Here is a 15,258-nt window from a genome sequence, read left to right on the forward strand (position 1 = left end):
CCCTAGCTACTGTTTCCCTATAACTGTTTCCCTAGCTACTGTACCCCTAGCTACTGTTTCCCTAGCTACCAACCAGTTAGGGTCTTTCAACCAGACTTCACTACTGACTGTAACATACCTAGCTACTGTACCCCCTAGCTACTGTTTCCCTAGCTACCAACCAGTTAGGGTCTTTCAACCAGACTTCACAACTGACTGGAATATACCTAGCTACTGTACCCCAAGCTACTGTTTTCCTAGCTACTGTTTCCCTAGCTACTGTTTCCCTAGCTACTGTTTCCCTAGATACCAACCAGTTAGGGTCTTTCAACCAGACTTCACTACTGACTGGAATAACCTAGCTACTGTGCCCCTAGCTACTTTACCCCTAGCTACTGTTTCCCTAGCTACTATACCCCTAGCTACTGTTTCCCTAGCTACCACCCAGTTAGAGCCCTAGTTACACCTAGCTACCACCCAGTTAGAACCCTAGTTACACCTAGCTACCACCCAGTTAGAGCCCTAGTTACACTTAGCTACCACCCAGTTAGAACCCTAGTTACACCTATCTACCACCTAGTTAGATCCCAAGCTATCCCTTGGTACCACCTAGTTAAAACCTTTTAAACTAGATTTCTGAAGTTATACTGACAGAGAGAGAGAGAAAGAGAGACAGAGAGAAAGTCACAGAGAGAGAGAGCTAGAGAGAGAGACCAACATGTGTTTGTGTTTGAGTTCCTCTCTCTCTCGCAATTTATTGGCATGGGAAACACATGTTCATAATGCCAAAGCAAGTGAAATAGATAACAAACAAATGTGAAAAGAGCAATAATAAATCTATTCTCTTTCTTTCTTTCTTTCTGCCTCTACCCTCTGTCTACCCCCACCTCTCTGTCCCTGTCTCTCCCTTCCCCTGCCCCCTCCCCCCTCTCAAATGATTTTGCTTTAGAACATTGAAAAGGCAATTTGTGACTAGACACAGGGATTTATTTAAAGAGACATTGGGGAGCGTTAAATGGCTATTGAAGGAATATTAATAAAAGCATCACTATAATTGCTTTAATCTCTTCCACTAACCCTGTTTTTTGAGTTTTTTTGCTGTATTGGGAGACAAAGTTATTTAGTGTTTATAGTATATTTAGTGTATATAGTATATTTAGTGTATTTAGTGTATATAGCTACAATGTATTCAGAAAGTATTCAGACCCCTTGATTTTTTCCACGTTTTGTTAATTTATAGCCTTATTCTAAAATGGATTAGAAAACGAAAATTCTCCTCAATCTACACCCAATACGCCATAATGACTAAGCACTTTTTTTTGTTTTTATGTTGGCAAAGGTATTGCAATTTAAAAACGGAAATATTACGCTTACATAAGTATTCAGACCCTTTATTCAGTACTTTGTTGAAGCACCTTAGGCAGTGATTGCAGCTTCGAGTCTTCTTGGGTATGACACTATATGCTTGGCACACCTGTTTTCTCTACAGATCCTTTCAAGCTCTTTCAGGTTGGATGGGGAGCATCAACATACAGCTATTTTCAGGTCTCTCCAGAGATGTTCGATTGGGTTAAAGTCTGGGCTCTGCCTGGACCACTCAAGGACATTCATAGACTTGTCCTGAAGCCACTCCTGTGTTGTCTTGACTGTGTGCTTAGGGGCGTTGTTCTGTTGGAAGGTTAACCTTCGCCCCTGTCTGAGGTCCTAAGCGCTCTGGAGCAGGTTTTCATCAAGGATCTTGGATCTCTGTACTTTGCTCCATTCATTTGTCCCTTGATCTTAGCTAGTCACTCAGTCGCTGCCGCTAAAAAACATCCCCACAGCATGATGCTGCCACCACCATGCTTCAATGTAGGGATGGTGCCAGGTTTCTTCCTGATGTGATGCTTGGCATTCAGGCCAAAGAGTTCAATTGTGGTTTCATCAGACCACATAATCTTGTTTGTGATGGTCTGATAGTCATGTAGGTGCCTTTTGGAAACTCCAAACGAGCTGTCATGTGCCTTTTACTGAGGAGTGGCTTCTGTCTGGCCACTCTACCATAAAGGCCTTACTGGTGGAGTGCTGCAGAGATGGTTGTCCTTCTGGAAGGTTCTCCCATCTCCACAGAGGAACTCTCGAGCTCTATCAGAATGACCATAGGGTTCTTGGTCACCTCCCTGACCAAGGCCCTTAACCCCAGATTGCTCAGTTTGGCCAGGTGGCCAGCTCTAGGAAGAGTCTTGGTGGTTCCCAACTTCTTCAATTTAACAGTGACAGAGGCCATTGTGTTCTAGGGGAATGTCAATGATGCAGACATGTTTTTGTCCCCTTCCCCAGATCTGTGCCTCGACAGAATCCTGTCTCGGAGCTCTACTGACAATTCCTTAAACCGAACTGCTTGGTGTTTGCTCTGACATGCACTCAACTGTGGGACCAATCAATTTAATTTACCACAGGTGGATTTCAATCAAGTTGTAGAAAGATCTCAAGGATGATCAATGGAAACAGGATGCGCCTGAGCTCAATTTCGAGGCTCATAGCAAATGGTCTGTAAATAAGGTATTTCTGATTTTTATTTGTAATAATTTTGCCCCAAAAATTTGAACCGGTTTTCGCTTCATAATTATGGGTTATTGTGTGTAGATTTATGAAGAACAACATTTATTTAATCAATTTTAGAATAAGGCTGTAACGTATCAAAATGTGTAAAAAGGGAAGTGGTTGGAATACTTTCTGAATGCCTTGCTATGTAGTTGCCTCCTCAGCACAACACAGTGCAGTTACTGCAGTAAGATGCTATGGAGGAGTCCTTGAGAGGAGCATTACATTTGTAAAATCTTAATTTGATCACCCTGTTGCAGGATAACTTATCCTCTTCTCCACACATGAACGAGGGTCAGATTTCACATCATGTTCTTTACACTAGTTTAAAACTACAGTCTGAGATTTATAAAATGACAACACAGTGTCCCCGCCACTTGTTTTAGTATATAGCATAGGATAAATATCAATAACCACTAAACAGATTCCCAGCTTTAAAGTTGGATTTATTATCAACATATTTACTGTTTACTTTCTTGTCTGTTTCAAAATAACCACTGTAAGGGGGAGTGTAGGGGCAGTGAGGGAGTGAGGGAGTGTAGGAGAGTGAGGGACAGTAAGGGAGAGTGTGGGAGTGAGGGACTGTAGGGGAGAGTGAGGGAGTGTAGGGGGAGTAAAGGAGTGTAGGAGAGAGTGAGATAGTATAGGGGAGCGTGAGAGAGTATGGGGAGAGTGAGGGAGTGTAGCGGGAGTGAAGGACTGTAGGGGAGAGTTTGGGAGTGTAAGGGAGTGAGGGAATGTACGGGGAGTGAGTGTAGAGAGATGTGGGTGTAGGGGGAGAGAGGGAGTGTAGGGGGAGTAAGGGAATGAATTACTTACTCTAGCTTTAATGGAATCAGTTGATACAATCTTGTGTTAAATTTTGAACATCCTAGTTTCCGGAATCTGGTGTGACACACTACAAGTGTTTCTAACTGGAGAAGCTAGAAGTAGCTTTTGGCTGTGGGATGTGCTCACTGCTTAGAGTGTTAGAGTGATTGAGCAGAGAAAAAGAGGGAGGGAGATGGGTGGGTGAAAGAGTGAGTGAGTGAGTTAGTGAGTGAGTGAGTGAGTGAGAGTTTATGCTGACTGGATAATCTCATGCAGTGTACTGCTGTACTGTGCTGTAGTGTTGAGCCCCCAACCAGCTGCTCCATTCATAGCTGCTCAGAAAGAGAGAGGCACATTGAGTAATAGAGTGAGAGTGGGTAGAGAGAGAGAGAAGGAAATGTATGATCATAATAGAGACACATATTTCCCTCAGATTACACGGATCATGGAAAACAAACCCAATTTTGATAAACTCCCATATCTACTGGGTGAAATACCATAGTGTAAAATCACAGCAGCATGAAAAGGGCAACCAGTGACTAACAAACACCATTGCAAATACAACCAATTTTTATGTTTACAGTGCCTTGCAAAAGTGTTCACACCCTTGGCATTTTTCCAATTTGGTTTCATTACAACCTGTAATTTAAATATATTTCTATTTGGATTTCATGTAATGGTGAAGTGAAATGAAGAAATTCTACAAAATTAAAAGTGGTGCGTGCATATGTTTTCACCCCCTCTGCTATGAAGCCCCTAAATAAGATCTGGTCACATGATCTGTCACATGATCTCAGTATATATACAGTTCTGAAAGGCCCCAGAATCTGCAATATCACTAAGCAAGGGGCACTACCAAGCAAATGGCACTATAAAGACCAAGGAGCTCTGCAAACAGATCAGGGACAACGTTGTGGAGGAGTACAGATCAGGGTTGGGTTGTAAAAATATCAGAAACTTTGAACATCCAACTGAGTACCATTAAATCCATTATTAAAAAATTGAAGGAATATGGCACCACAACAAACCTGCTAAGAGAGGGCCGCCCACCAAAACTCATGGACCAGGCAAGGAGGGCATTAATCAGAGAGGCAAACAAAAAGACCAAAGATAACCCTGAAGGAGCTGCAAAGCTCCACAGCGGAGATTGGAGTATCTGTCCATGGGACAATTTAAGCCGTACACTCCACAGAGCTGGGCTTTATGGAAGAGTGGCCAGAGAAAAGCCATGGCTTAACCTCTCTAGGGTACGTGGGCGTCCCACCTGGCCAACATCCAGTGAGGTTGCAGAGCGCCAAATTCAATTACAGAAATGCTCATTATAAAAATTCTGAAAACAAAACATATTTTAACTTCTTATTGAACCAACCACGGTGTCATATTTATAAAATGCTTTTCGGCAAAAGCATACCTAGCCCAGAACATACCTAGCCCAGAACATAGCCCAGTTGACAAATGATTAAACAGTAACCAGCCAAGCAGAAGCGTTACAAAACTCAGAAATAGGGATAAAATGAATCCCTTACCGTTGATGATCTTCATATGGTGGCAATTAGAAGACATTAATTAAATCAATAAATGTTCCTTTTGTTCGATGAAGTCTCTTTATATCCAAAAACCTCTGTTTTGTTAGCGTGTTTTCTTCAGTAATCCACAGGCTCAAACTCAGTCAAAACAATATATGTAAAGTTCATAGAAACATGATAAATGATGTTTATATTCAATCCTCAGGTTGTTTTTTAGCCTAAATGATCTATAATATTTAACCCGGCAATAATGTTGTCAATATAAAAGGTAAACAAGAAAAGCACATGCGCCAAAAAAAAGCTCTGCGACACGTTAGGGTCCACTCTTTCAGACTGGTCTTACTCCCTCATAAGAATACAAGCCTGAAATGATTTTAAAGACTGTTGACATCTAGTGGAAGGCATAGGAACTGCAAAGTCAATGGATACTGTAATGGCATTGAATAGAAAACTACAAAACCAACAACAACAAAAATACTTCCTGAATTGATTTTTCTCAGGGTTTTGCCTGCTAAATCAGTTCTGTTATACTCATAAACACGATTTTAGTGTTTTCTATCCAAATCTACCCATTATATGCATATCATATCTTCTGGGCCCGAGTAGCAGGCCGTTGAATTTGGGCATGCTTTTCATCCAAAATTCCAAATGCTGCCCCCTACCCTAGAGAGGTTGAAGAAATAAATAAGCAAACTAATTTGGTGTTTTCCAAAAGGCATGTGAGAGACTCCCCAAACATATGGAAGAAGGTACTCTGGTCAGATGAGACTAAAATGTTGCTTTTTGGCCATCAAGGAAAACACTATGTCTCGCGCAAACTCAACACCTCTAATCACTCTGAGAACACCACAGTGAATCATGGTGGTGGCAGCATCATGCTGTGGGGAATTTTTTCATCGGCAGGGACTGGGAAACTGGTCAGAATTGAACGAATGATGGATGGAGCTAAATACAGGGAAATTGAGGGAAACCTGTTTGTCTTCCAAAAGACTGAGATGGAGGTTCACCTTCCAGCAGGACAATGCCCGTAAGCATACTGCTAAAGCAACACTGGAGCGGTTTAAGAGGAAACATTTAAATGTCTTGGAATGGCCTAGTCAAAGCCCAGACCTCAACCCAATTGAGAATCTGTGGCATGACTTAAAGATTGCTGTACACCACCGGAACCCATCCAACTTGAAGGAGCTGGAGCAGTATTGCCTTGAATAACGGACAAAAATCCCAGTGGCTAGATGTGCCAAGCTAATAGAGACAGACCCCAAAATAAATGCAGCTGTAATGTCTTCTAATGGTGGCTCTACAAAGTATTCACTTTGGGGGGGTGAATAGTTACGCAGGCTCAAGTTTTCTGTTTTAATTTGTCTTATTTCTTGTTTGTTTCACCAAAAAATGAATATTTTGCATCTTCAAAGTGGTAGGCATGTTGTGTAAATCAAATGATACAAGCCCCTCAAAAATCTATTTTAATTCCAGGTTGTAAGGCAACACAATAGGAAAAATGCCAAGGGGGGTGAATACTTTTGCAAGCCACTGTATTTATTTCCCCTTTTGTACTTTAACTAATTGCACATAAAATGGCATTTGAAATGTCTTTATTATTTTGGAACTTTTGTGAGTGTAATGTTTACTGTTAATTAGTATTGTTTATTTCACTTTTGTGTATTATCTAGTTCACTTGCTTTGGCAATGTTAGCATATGTTTGCATTGCCAATATATCCCTCAAATTGAGAGAGAGAGAGTAGAAGAGAAGCTTGCCTGAGCCAACACACCACATAAAGCACTCCTGTGTACTGACTGAAGACCCTTCAATGATATGACTAGAACTCATTACAACACATGCCTGACCTGTGTCTGGGGCAGAGATGGTGTGACAATGACGGAACAGACACACAGTATTGAACATATTTTTGGTATTATTTGATTCCATTTGGTTTATTTTTGTTTGATGCAAAACACGGAACCAATCCATATCAATCAGATCTGAATGCCATATACATTCTGACAGAAAATATATTCCCACCTTCTGATTGGACTTTAAATCACCAATGGTTAAACGGATGAGTAGTTTAAGTTTTAAACTGTGCTTTGGGGCACACAGCAATATACAGATGGTCTCTCTAATTACCCGGAAGTCAAAATAGTCATGCTGATATAAAAATATAGGGAGAAAAGTGTCCGTAAATAACCGAGTTGGTTTATTAAGAGGACACACACCATGGGCAAGGTAGTCTTTTCACAAAGGCAATCAGTAAAAAACAACGTTGTTGTAACACTTGATTAGAATTGATAACTATAGTTATATTGACAAGGAAATCGATTCAGACAGCATTATACTGAGTATTACTTCTATGTAATGTCTCCAATTTGATTAGCTCACTATTACCTTTCATTGTGTAAACATAATCAGATGGTATCTACAGTTCAGTGGCAACACATGGATGTGGTTATCATAATCATCATCTTCATTATCATCAACATCATCCTCACCACCAGCATCATAATCATCATCATCATTATCATCACCATCATCACCAGCATCATCATCATCTCCATCATCACCAACATTATCACCATCATCGTCATCGTTGTCATCATCATCATCATTACCATCATCATCTTCTTCATCACTACATAAACACAATGACTCTTACACTTTGCTGTTCTTTATAAAACAACCAAACATCTGCTTTGGAATATACAAGATACACTTCCTTCTCATCAAGATACACTTCCTTCTCATCAAGATACACTTCCTTCTCATTAAGATACACTTCCTTCTCATCAAGATACACTTCCTTCTCATCAAGATACATTTCCTCCTCATCAACTCACACTTCCTTCTCATCAAGATACACTTCCTTCTCATCAAGAAACACTTCCATCTCATCAAGATACACTTCCTTCTCATCAAGATACATTTCCTTCTCATCTTTAAAACCTTATTTTCTCTTTCTTTTTTGTGTCAACAGGAAAAAGGAAACATTGCAGTTATATTTAATGTTGGAACGGACGACATAAATATCGAGGAGACAGCAAAGTTTGTAAATGATGGAAAGTACCATATAGTGAAGTTTACGCGGAGTGGCGGTAACGCCACACTACAGGTGGATGACCTACCTGTCATAGAGCGCTATCCCACAGGTAAGACACGCCTTAATACCTTCCCAGCATCATCTCTGCTCACAGTGCTCTCTACCACACTTTGAATGTACCTGTACTTGAAATGACCAAGAATGGTATCCTAACTGTTGTCAGGTGAAGATTTAATATGTTGGGCTATTTAGAAATGGTGTATGACATGTTTTTGGTTGTTTTGTCATTTATATATACTGTGCTTATTTCTCATAATAATACTGTCCGTTTTTTATACAGTAACCTTTGAAATGTCAACATGTCAGCAGAACGATTACTATTGTGTTGAGAAGGCTTTAAATATCAACACTTGGGTGTCTTGAATTCACAGCATTTTAACTATTAAAAGGCTTTGACAAAGGCTACAGAGGATCCAAGTCAGATTAATTATTTAATGTCTTGTTATATGTTACAGCATTTGTCATGTTCCCACATATAGGCTACTCTAACCAGGAAGTGAACGTGTTCTGTTACCCAGGAACACCCATAGCTTTCACTGAAGTAAGTTTAGACAGCAAATTGAAATGGCCAAATTCTAGTGGATTATAAAGTATTTAGCCATATTTTAAAAGGTGAAATTATGGCATGGGGTGGCATTTTATTTCCATGGCAATGTCCTACTGTCCACTAGGGGCAACGCAAGCATCTATTAGCATCTAGTTTAAACCACGAGCTACAATTCAGAAGATTGGGGGTTCAATCCCAGTGCTAGTTTTATTTTGAAATGTTTGTTTTTCTATTTGAACCATCACAAACCTTAACCACTCGGAATCAATGCCTAATCTTAACCCCAATGACTCAATCTAACACTAATGCCAACATTTCAGGATGAAATCCTCATTTCAACCGTCAAGGTTAGTTTCAGTTTAAATTGTGCGCAGTTTGACTGACAGCTAACATACATCAAAATATGCAGGATTTAAAACAGCACCACAGATGGCCGCACATGCCAGAATTAAAAGGCCATATCTCTGTTGCTGCAAGTATGCCAGTTTCTTTGGAGATTGTTTTGCAAAATTGTCTACTCTAAACAAATTTGAATTATTTCAAGGGATACAGTATGGTTAATCCCATTAATTGACATAACGGTTGGAATATTGGAACTGGCATGTCACTTCCTGTGATGTCCTTTCTGTAAATATTATTGTCTATCCTCTGGACAAATATTATGTAGGGAGACTCAATGATAATCTATGTTTGCCTGAAACAGCAAACAGTTTCACTGTATTCTTATGGTATAAGATGTATAAAATAGAATATGAACATATTACCCACGCTCTGTCATGACAGTTCTCAGGAAAAGAGCCTTTGGAACAGGGGACTAGTTTATAGGAGAATTGCCCAAAACAAGGGGAGTAATTGCGAAAGGGGCCTTGCTCATATGGGTGGACCCTGCCTGGTATGTGAGGATCCTGGTGCATAGGGGAGGGGCCTAGCTCATAGGATCAGGATCGCCTGAGTCTAACTCAACAATCTTGGCATGAGTACAAACCAGAGATGATTTCAACCTGTCCGCCCTCCTCTCCTCCTCCTCTAATGTTTGTTGACCTTTTCAGGCGGCCCAGTGCATTCACCAAAACTAAAGAGGGCTTTTATGGCTGGGGACAGATTCGCTCGTCACTCTTCGCCTCAGGTAGACAGGCGAAATGAATGCCTTGTGACAGGCAGAAAACATGGAGGAACATTCACCGCAGGGTTAATAGACTGATGGCTGTATAGTTTTTAGAGGATCTATGGTTGCTATAGGATCTTAGCTGTGCAAGAGAGAGACTCACTGACACACAGACGGACAGGCACACAGACGGGCAGAAAAACGCAGACAGACAGAAACACACACACACACACAAACACACATACATACATACATAGACACATATAAATGCACTAAATCTTTTGGATACTTGAACAGATAATTGCATCTTTAGACAGACATTTTGGGGCAAAAAAGAGTAGATAACATGTTGCACAGAGAGATGTCTAAAAGGAAGTAGATTAATTTAGTTGAAGGTTGGTTAGCTCTCTAATGAATTCAGAGCTGCATGTTTACATTTGGTGTGAGGGGAGGAGTAATTAACCAAGGATATTTCTCAACGGCAGATTAAACTCACCGGCTCAATGGAGGAAATCAAGACAAAACAAAGAATCAAGAAAAAAAACAACATTTCAACAACTCCTCCTGAATGTCTTTGAGTCAGAATTCATTGTCTGTCTAAATCTGCATTAGGATCATTTGTTACCTAAAATATATTATTTTACTTTAATTAATTTGTTACCATTTGTTTCAGTGGTATAACAAAAACGTGTAGAAGGCAATTATGTCATTGTTATTATGTAAGTAAGGCCACAATCGTTAAGACTTCATATCAGTGAATTCTAATTCAAATACTTGTCAGCTAAACATTCACTTTCAGATATCATTTTCTGTTTTATTTCTTAGCTGCTGTATTGGAATGGCCTTCATTATCAAACGTGCAGTTGAATGTAAACATGTAAAACAGTTACTATTTGGATTTGATTAAAGACAAGTGTATCTACAGCTTGTTTCCAATCTAAATGGTCTCTTTGGGCATGGTCAATTACATGTAAGTGCGGTGGTGAATGCAGACACATCGTATTCAGAAGCTTTGGTTGGTCTTTTTATAGAGCTCATTCACACAGACTAGACACGTATTAAACACAAACATTATTGGCATTTTTCCATTCCCAAAACTCCTAAGACAGACCTGTTTATTTTCTCTATTAATTCTGACTTGACATGGAGTTCAGTATAATGTCCTGAAATATGTCAGACGAAAGTTTTTCAAAGTCAGTGCAATAAAATAAAAAATAAATCACGAGAGATGAATTAGATTTTGTGCCACTTGATTGACTCTGTGTCTCAAAGAACGACTGATAAGCCACCAGAATGAAACAACCAAAGAAAGGAGGGAGGGAAGAGGAGTGGGAGAGATAAGAAGAAGATGAAGAACTTGTTACATATTTTTGTATTTCACATCAAGCAGAGTAAAAACATGTTATAGTTATATAGTATGATACATCAACAGAGCCAAGACAGTCCTACTGGTGTCTCTCATTGTAATTCTAGGAAAGGAAACCAACAGAGCCAAGACAGTCCTACTGGTGTCCTCATTGTAATTCTAGGAAAGGAAACCATTATACAAAATAACATTGAACATGGATATGCAGTGTAAGTCATTTTGAATTTCCAAACAACATTTAATCAACAGACACACATTCAAATCCACCTATAGTTGTTTGGAGATATGAGGGGGTTTTTCAACTGCGTCTTCCGTCATGACGTCCCCTGTATGCCCACCCGCTAGCCTGCTAGCTGCGGCCCACTAGCTGTCTAGAGCACATCGGACCGTTAGCTTAAGAGGCCCGTCGGACAAATTATTTTGCCACTATACCTATTTTGCCAATTGGCCTGGTTTACCACACGAGCCCGGCTGATCCATCCTCTGACCTGAAACCCCCCAACAGAGGCTAGCCAGCTAACTAGCTACGAGCTAGCCACTGCTAGCGGTCATCAGCTACCTTTAGCCCGGACAACTCTCGCCAGTCTGCACAGCGCAACTCAAACCAGAGAAAATTGGACTCATTTTTCTCCATATCTACGGATTCCTACCTCAAGCTCTGAACCTTTTTTTTACTCACCTAGATCAACGCAGCTAGCTAGCTACTCTCCGAGTGGCCACTCATGGCTAAGGTCTCTGTCCCGAAGCAAGAACCAATTAGCCTGAAGCTAGCCTTGCTAGGCCCATCTGCTAGCTTGCTAGCCGCGGCCCACTAGCTGTCTAGAGCACACCGGACTGTTAGCTTAAGAGGCCAAACGGACAAATTCTTTGGCCACTATACGTATTTTTCCAATTGGCCTGGTTTACCACACGGATCCCTACTGATCCATCTGCCAACATCACAGCACGAGGGAGCCACAACAGACCTTCCATCGCAACGTCCCTCAAAGGCCCTTCGCTAGCTTGCTAGCCCCGGCCCGCTAGCTGCCTGAAGCCACTCGCTGGACTCCTATGATCACTTGGCTACGCATGCCTCTCCCTAACGTCAATAGGCCTTATTAGGCCTTACTAGCCCTGCTCAATATGCCTTAGTTAACACTTTAGTTCCAGCTCCCACACATGCAGTGACATCACGTGGTTTAAATTATATTTCTAGAGACAATAGCTCTATCATTGTCACTCTATGCACAGGTTTTCACCAATGTATTCACATCCTACCATACCTTTGTCTGTACATTTTGTCTTGAATCTATTCTACCGTGCCCAGGAATCTGCTCCTTTTACTCTCTGTTCTGAACGTACTAGATGGACAGTTCTTTTAGCCTTTAGCCATACCCTTATCCTACTCCTCCTCTGTTTCTCTGGTGATGTGGAGGTTAATCCAGGCCCTGCAGTGCCTAGCTCCACTCAAATTCCCCAGGCGCTCTCATTTGTTGACTTCTGTAACCATAAAAGCTTTGGTTTCATGCATGTTAACATTAGAAGCCTCCTCCCTAAGTTTGTTTTATTCACTGCCCTAGCACACTCTGCAAACCCGAATGTTCTAGCCGTGTCTGAATCCTGGCTTAGGAAGACCACCAAAAACCCTGAAATTTTCATCACTAACTATAACATTTTCCGACAAGATAGAGCTTCCAAAGGGAGCGGAGTTGCAATCTACTGCAGCGATAGCCTGCAGAGTTCTGTCTTAATAACCAGGTCTGTGCCCAAACAATTTGAGCTTCTACTTTTAAAAATTCACCTCTCTAGAAACAAGTCTCTTACCATTGCCGCTTGCTATAGACCACTTTCTGCCCCCAGCTGTGCCCTGGACACCATATGCGTATTGATTGCCCCCCATCTGTCTTCAGAGCTCGTGCTGCTAGGTGACCTAAACTGGGACATGCTTAAGACCCCGACAATCCTACAGTCTCAGTTTATAGCTCTCAATCTCACACAAATTATCAATGAACCCACCAGGTACAACCTCAAATCCGTAAACATGGGCACCGTCATAGATATCATCCTAACCAACCTGATCTCCAAATACACCTCTGCTGTCTTCAACCAGAATCTCAGCGATCACTGCCTCATTGCCTGCATGCGTTAACAAACAGATCACCGACGATTTTGAATCCCACCATACCTTCTCCGCTATGCAATCTGGTTTCAGAGCTGGTCATGTGTGCACCTCAGCCACGCTCAAGGTCCTAAACGTCATCATAGCCGCCAACGATAAGAGACATTACTGTGCAGCTGTATTCATCGACCTGGCCAAGGCTTTTGACTCTGTCAATAACCACATTCTTATTGGCAGACAACAGCCTTGGTTTCTCAAATTACTGCTTCGATAGGTTCACCAACTACTTCTCTGTCAGAGTTCAGTGTGTCAAATCGAAGGGCCTGTTGTCCGGACCTCTGGCAGCCTCTATGGGGGTGCCACAGGGTTCAATCCTCTGGCCGACTCTTTTCTCTGTATACATCAATGATGTCGCTCTTGCTGCTGGTGATTTTCTGATCCACCTCTACACAGACAACACCATTCTGTATACCTCTGGCCCTTCTTTGGACATTGTGTTAACTAACCTGCAGACAAGCTTAAATGCCATACAACTCTCCTTCCGTGGCAACCAAATGCTCTTAAATGCAAGCAAAACTAAATACATTGGACATCTATAAGTACCTAGGTGTCTGGCTAGACTGCAAACTCTCCTTCCAGACTCACATCAAACATCTCCAATCTAATATCAAATCAAGAGTCGGCTTTCTATTCCGCAACAAAGCCTCCTTCACTCACGCCGCCAAACTTACCCTAGTAAAACTGACTATCCTACCGATCCTCGACTTCGGCGATGTCATCTACAAAATTGCTTCCAACACTACTCAGCAAACTGGATGCAGTTTATCACAGTGCTATCCGTTTTGTCACTAAAGCACCTTATACCACCCACCACTGCGACTTGTATGCTCTAGTCGGCTGGCCCTCGCTACATATTCGTCGCCAGACCCACTGGCTCCAGGTCATCTACAAGTCCATGCTAGGTAAAGCTCCGCCTTATCTCAGTTCATTGGTCACGATGGCAACACCCATCAGTAGCACGCGCTCCAGCAGGTGTATCTCACTGATCATCCCTAAAGCCAACACCTCATTTGGCCGCCTTTCGTTCAAGTTCTCTGCTGCCTGTGACTGGAACGAATTGCAAAAATCGCTGAAGTTGGAGACTTTTATCTCCCTCACCAACTTTAAACATCTGCTATCTGAGCAGCTAACCGATCGCTGCAGCTGTACATAGTCTATCAGTAAATAGCCCACCCAATTTACCTACCTCATCCCCATACTGTTTATATTTATTTACTTTTCTGCACTTTTGCACACCAGTATCTCTACCTGTACATGACTATCTGATCATGTATCACTCCAGTGTTAATCTGCAAAATTGTAATTATTCACCTGCCTTTTGCACACAATGTATATAGACACTTTTTCTCTTTTTTCTGTGTTATTGACTTGTTTATTGTTTACTCCATATGTAACTCTACGTTGTTGTCTGTTCACACTGCTCTGCTTTATCTTGGCCAGGTCGCAGTTGTAAATGAGAACTTGTTCTCAACTAGCCTACCTGGTTTAATAAAGGTGAAATAAAAAAATATTGTTATTTATTTGATTTACTTTGCTCCTTTGCACCCCAGTATCACTACTTGCACACTCATCTTCTGCACATCTATCACCCCAGTGTTTAATTTGCCATACTGTAATAATTTCATCACTATTGCCTATTTATTGCCACACCCCCTTTATTCTATCTCATTTGCACACACTCTATATTTACTTTCCCAATTGTTTTATTGACTGTATATTTGTTTATTCCATGTGTAACTCTGTGGTGTTGTTTGTGTCGCACTGCTTTGCTTTTTCTTGGCCATATCACAGTTGAAAATGAGAATTTGTTCTCAACTAGCCTACCTGGTTAAATAAAACCATTTAAAAAATGGTTCATTTGATTCAGATGAACATATATTAGTTCCATTTCTTACCAGATTCAAGTGTTAACTTCTAGTTAACTACCCATCAAATATGAATGAGTTTAGCTATACACAAATAGGACAACTTCCTATATACATTAAATGGTGCTCTGTTTGAGGATTATCTGAACGGAACAGGATTAATCCAAGCCCACCTCTCTCTCTGTGGCTCTGTATTATACAGCATCCCTTCCCCTTTCCCCCCAGC

The 15,258-nt window shown here is 41.2% G+C and overlaps 1 protein-coding gene across 19 annotated transcripts in view; it reads left to right on the top strand.

Moving 5' to 3' along the window:
- LOC118360900 (neurexin-1a-like) overlaps positions 1 to 15,258 on the top strand; it is an 819,333-nt gene that overhangs the window by 653,252 nt on the left and 150,823 nt on the right. For all 19 annotated transcript variants that reach the window (XM_052470649.1, XM_052470658.1, XM_052470697.1 and 16 more), the window contains one exon: positions 7,869 to 8,040. In XM_052470649.1, coding sequence (XP_052326609.1) covers positions 7,869 to 8,040 — 172 coding nt within the window. The remainder of the gene's footprint in view (positions 1 to 7,868; positions 8,041 to 15,258) is intronic.

This window comes from Oncorhynchus keta, chromosome 2, assembly GCF_023373465.1.
Source record: "Oncorhynchus keta strain PuntledgeMale-10-30-2019 chromosome 2, Oket_V2, whole genome shotgun sequence".
NCBI lineage: Eukaryota > Metazoa > Chordata > Actinopteri > Salmoniformes > Salmonidae > Oncorhynchus > Oncorhynchus keta.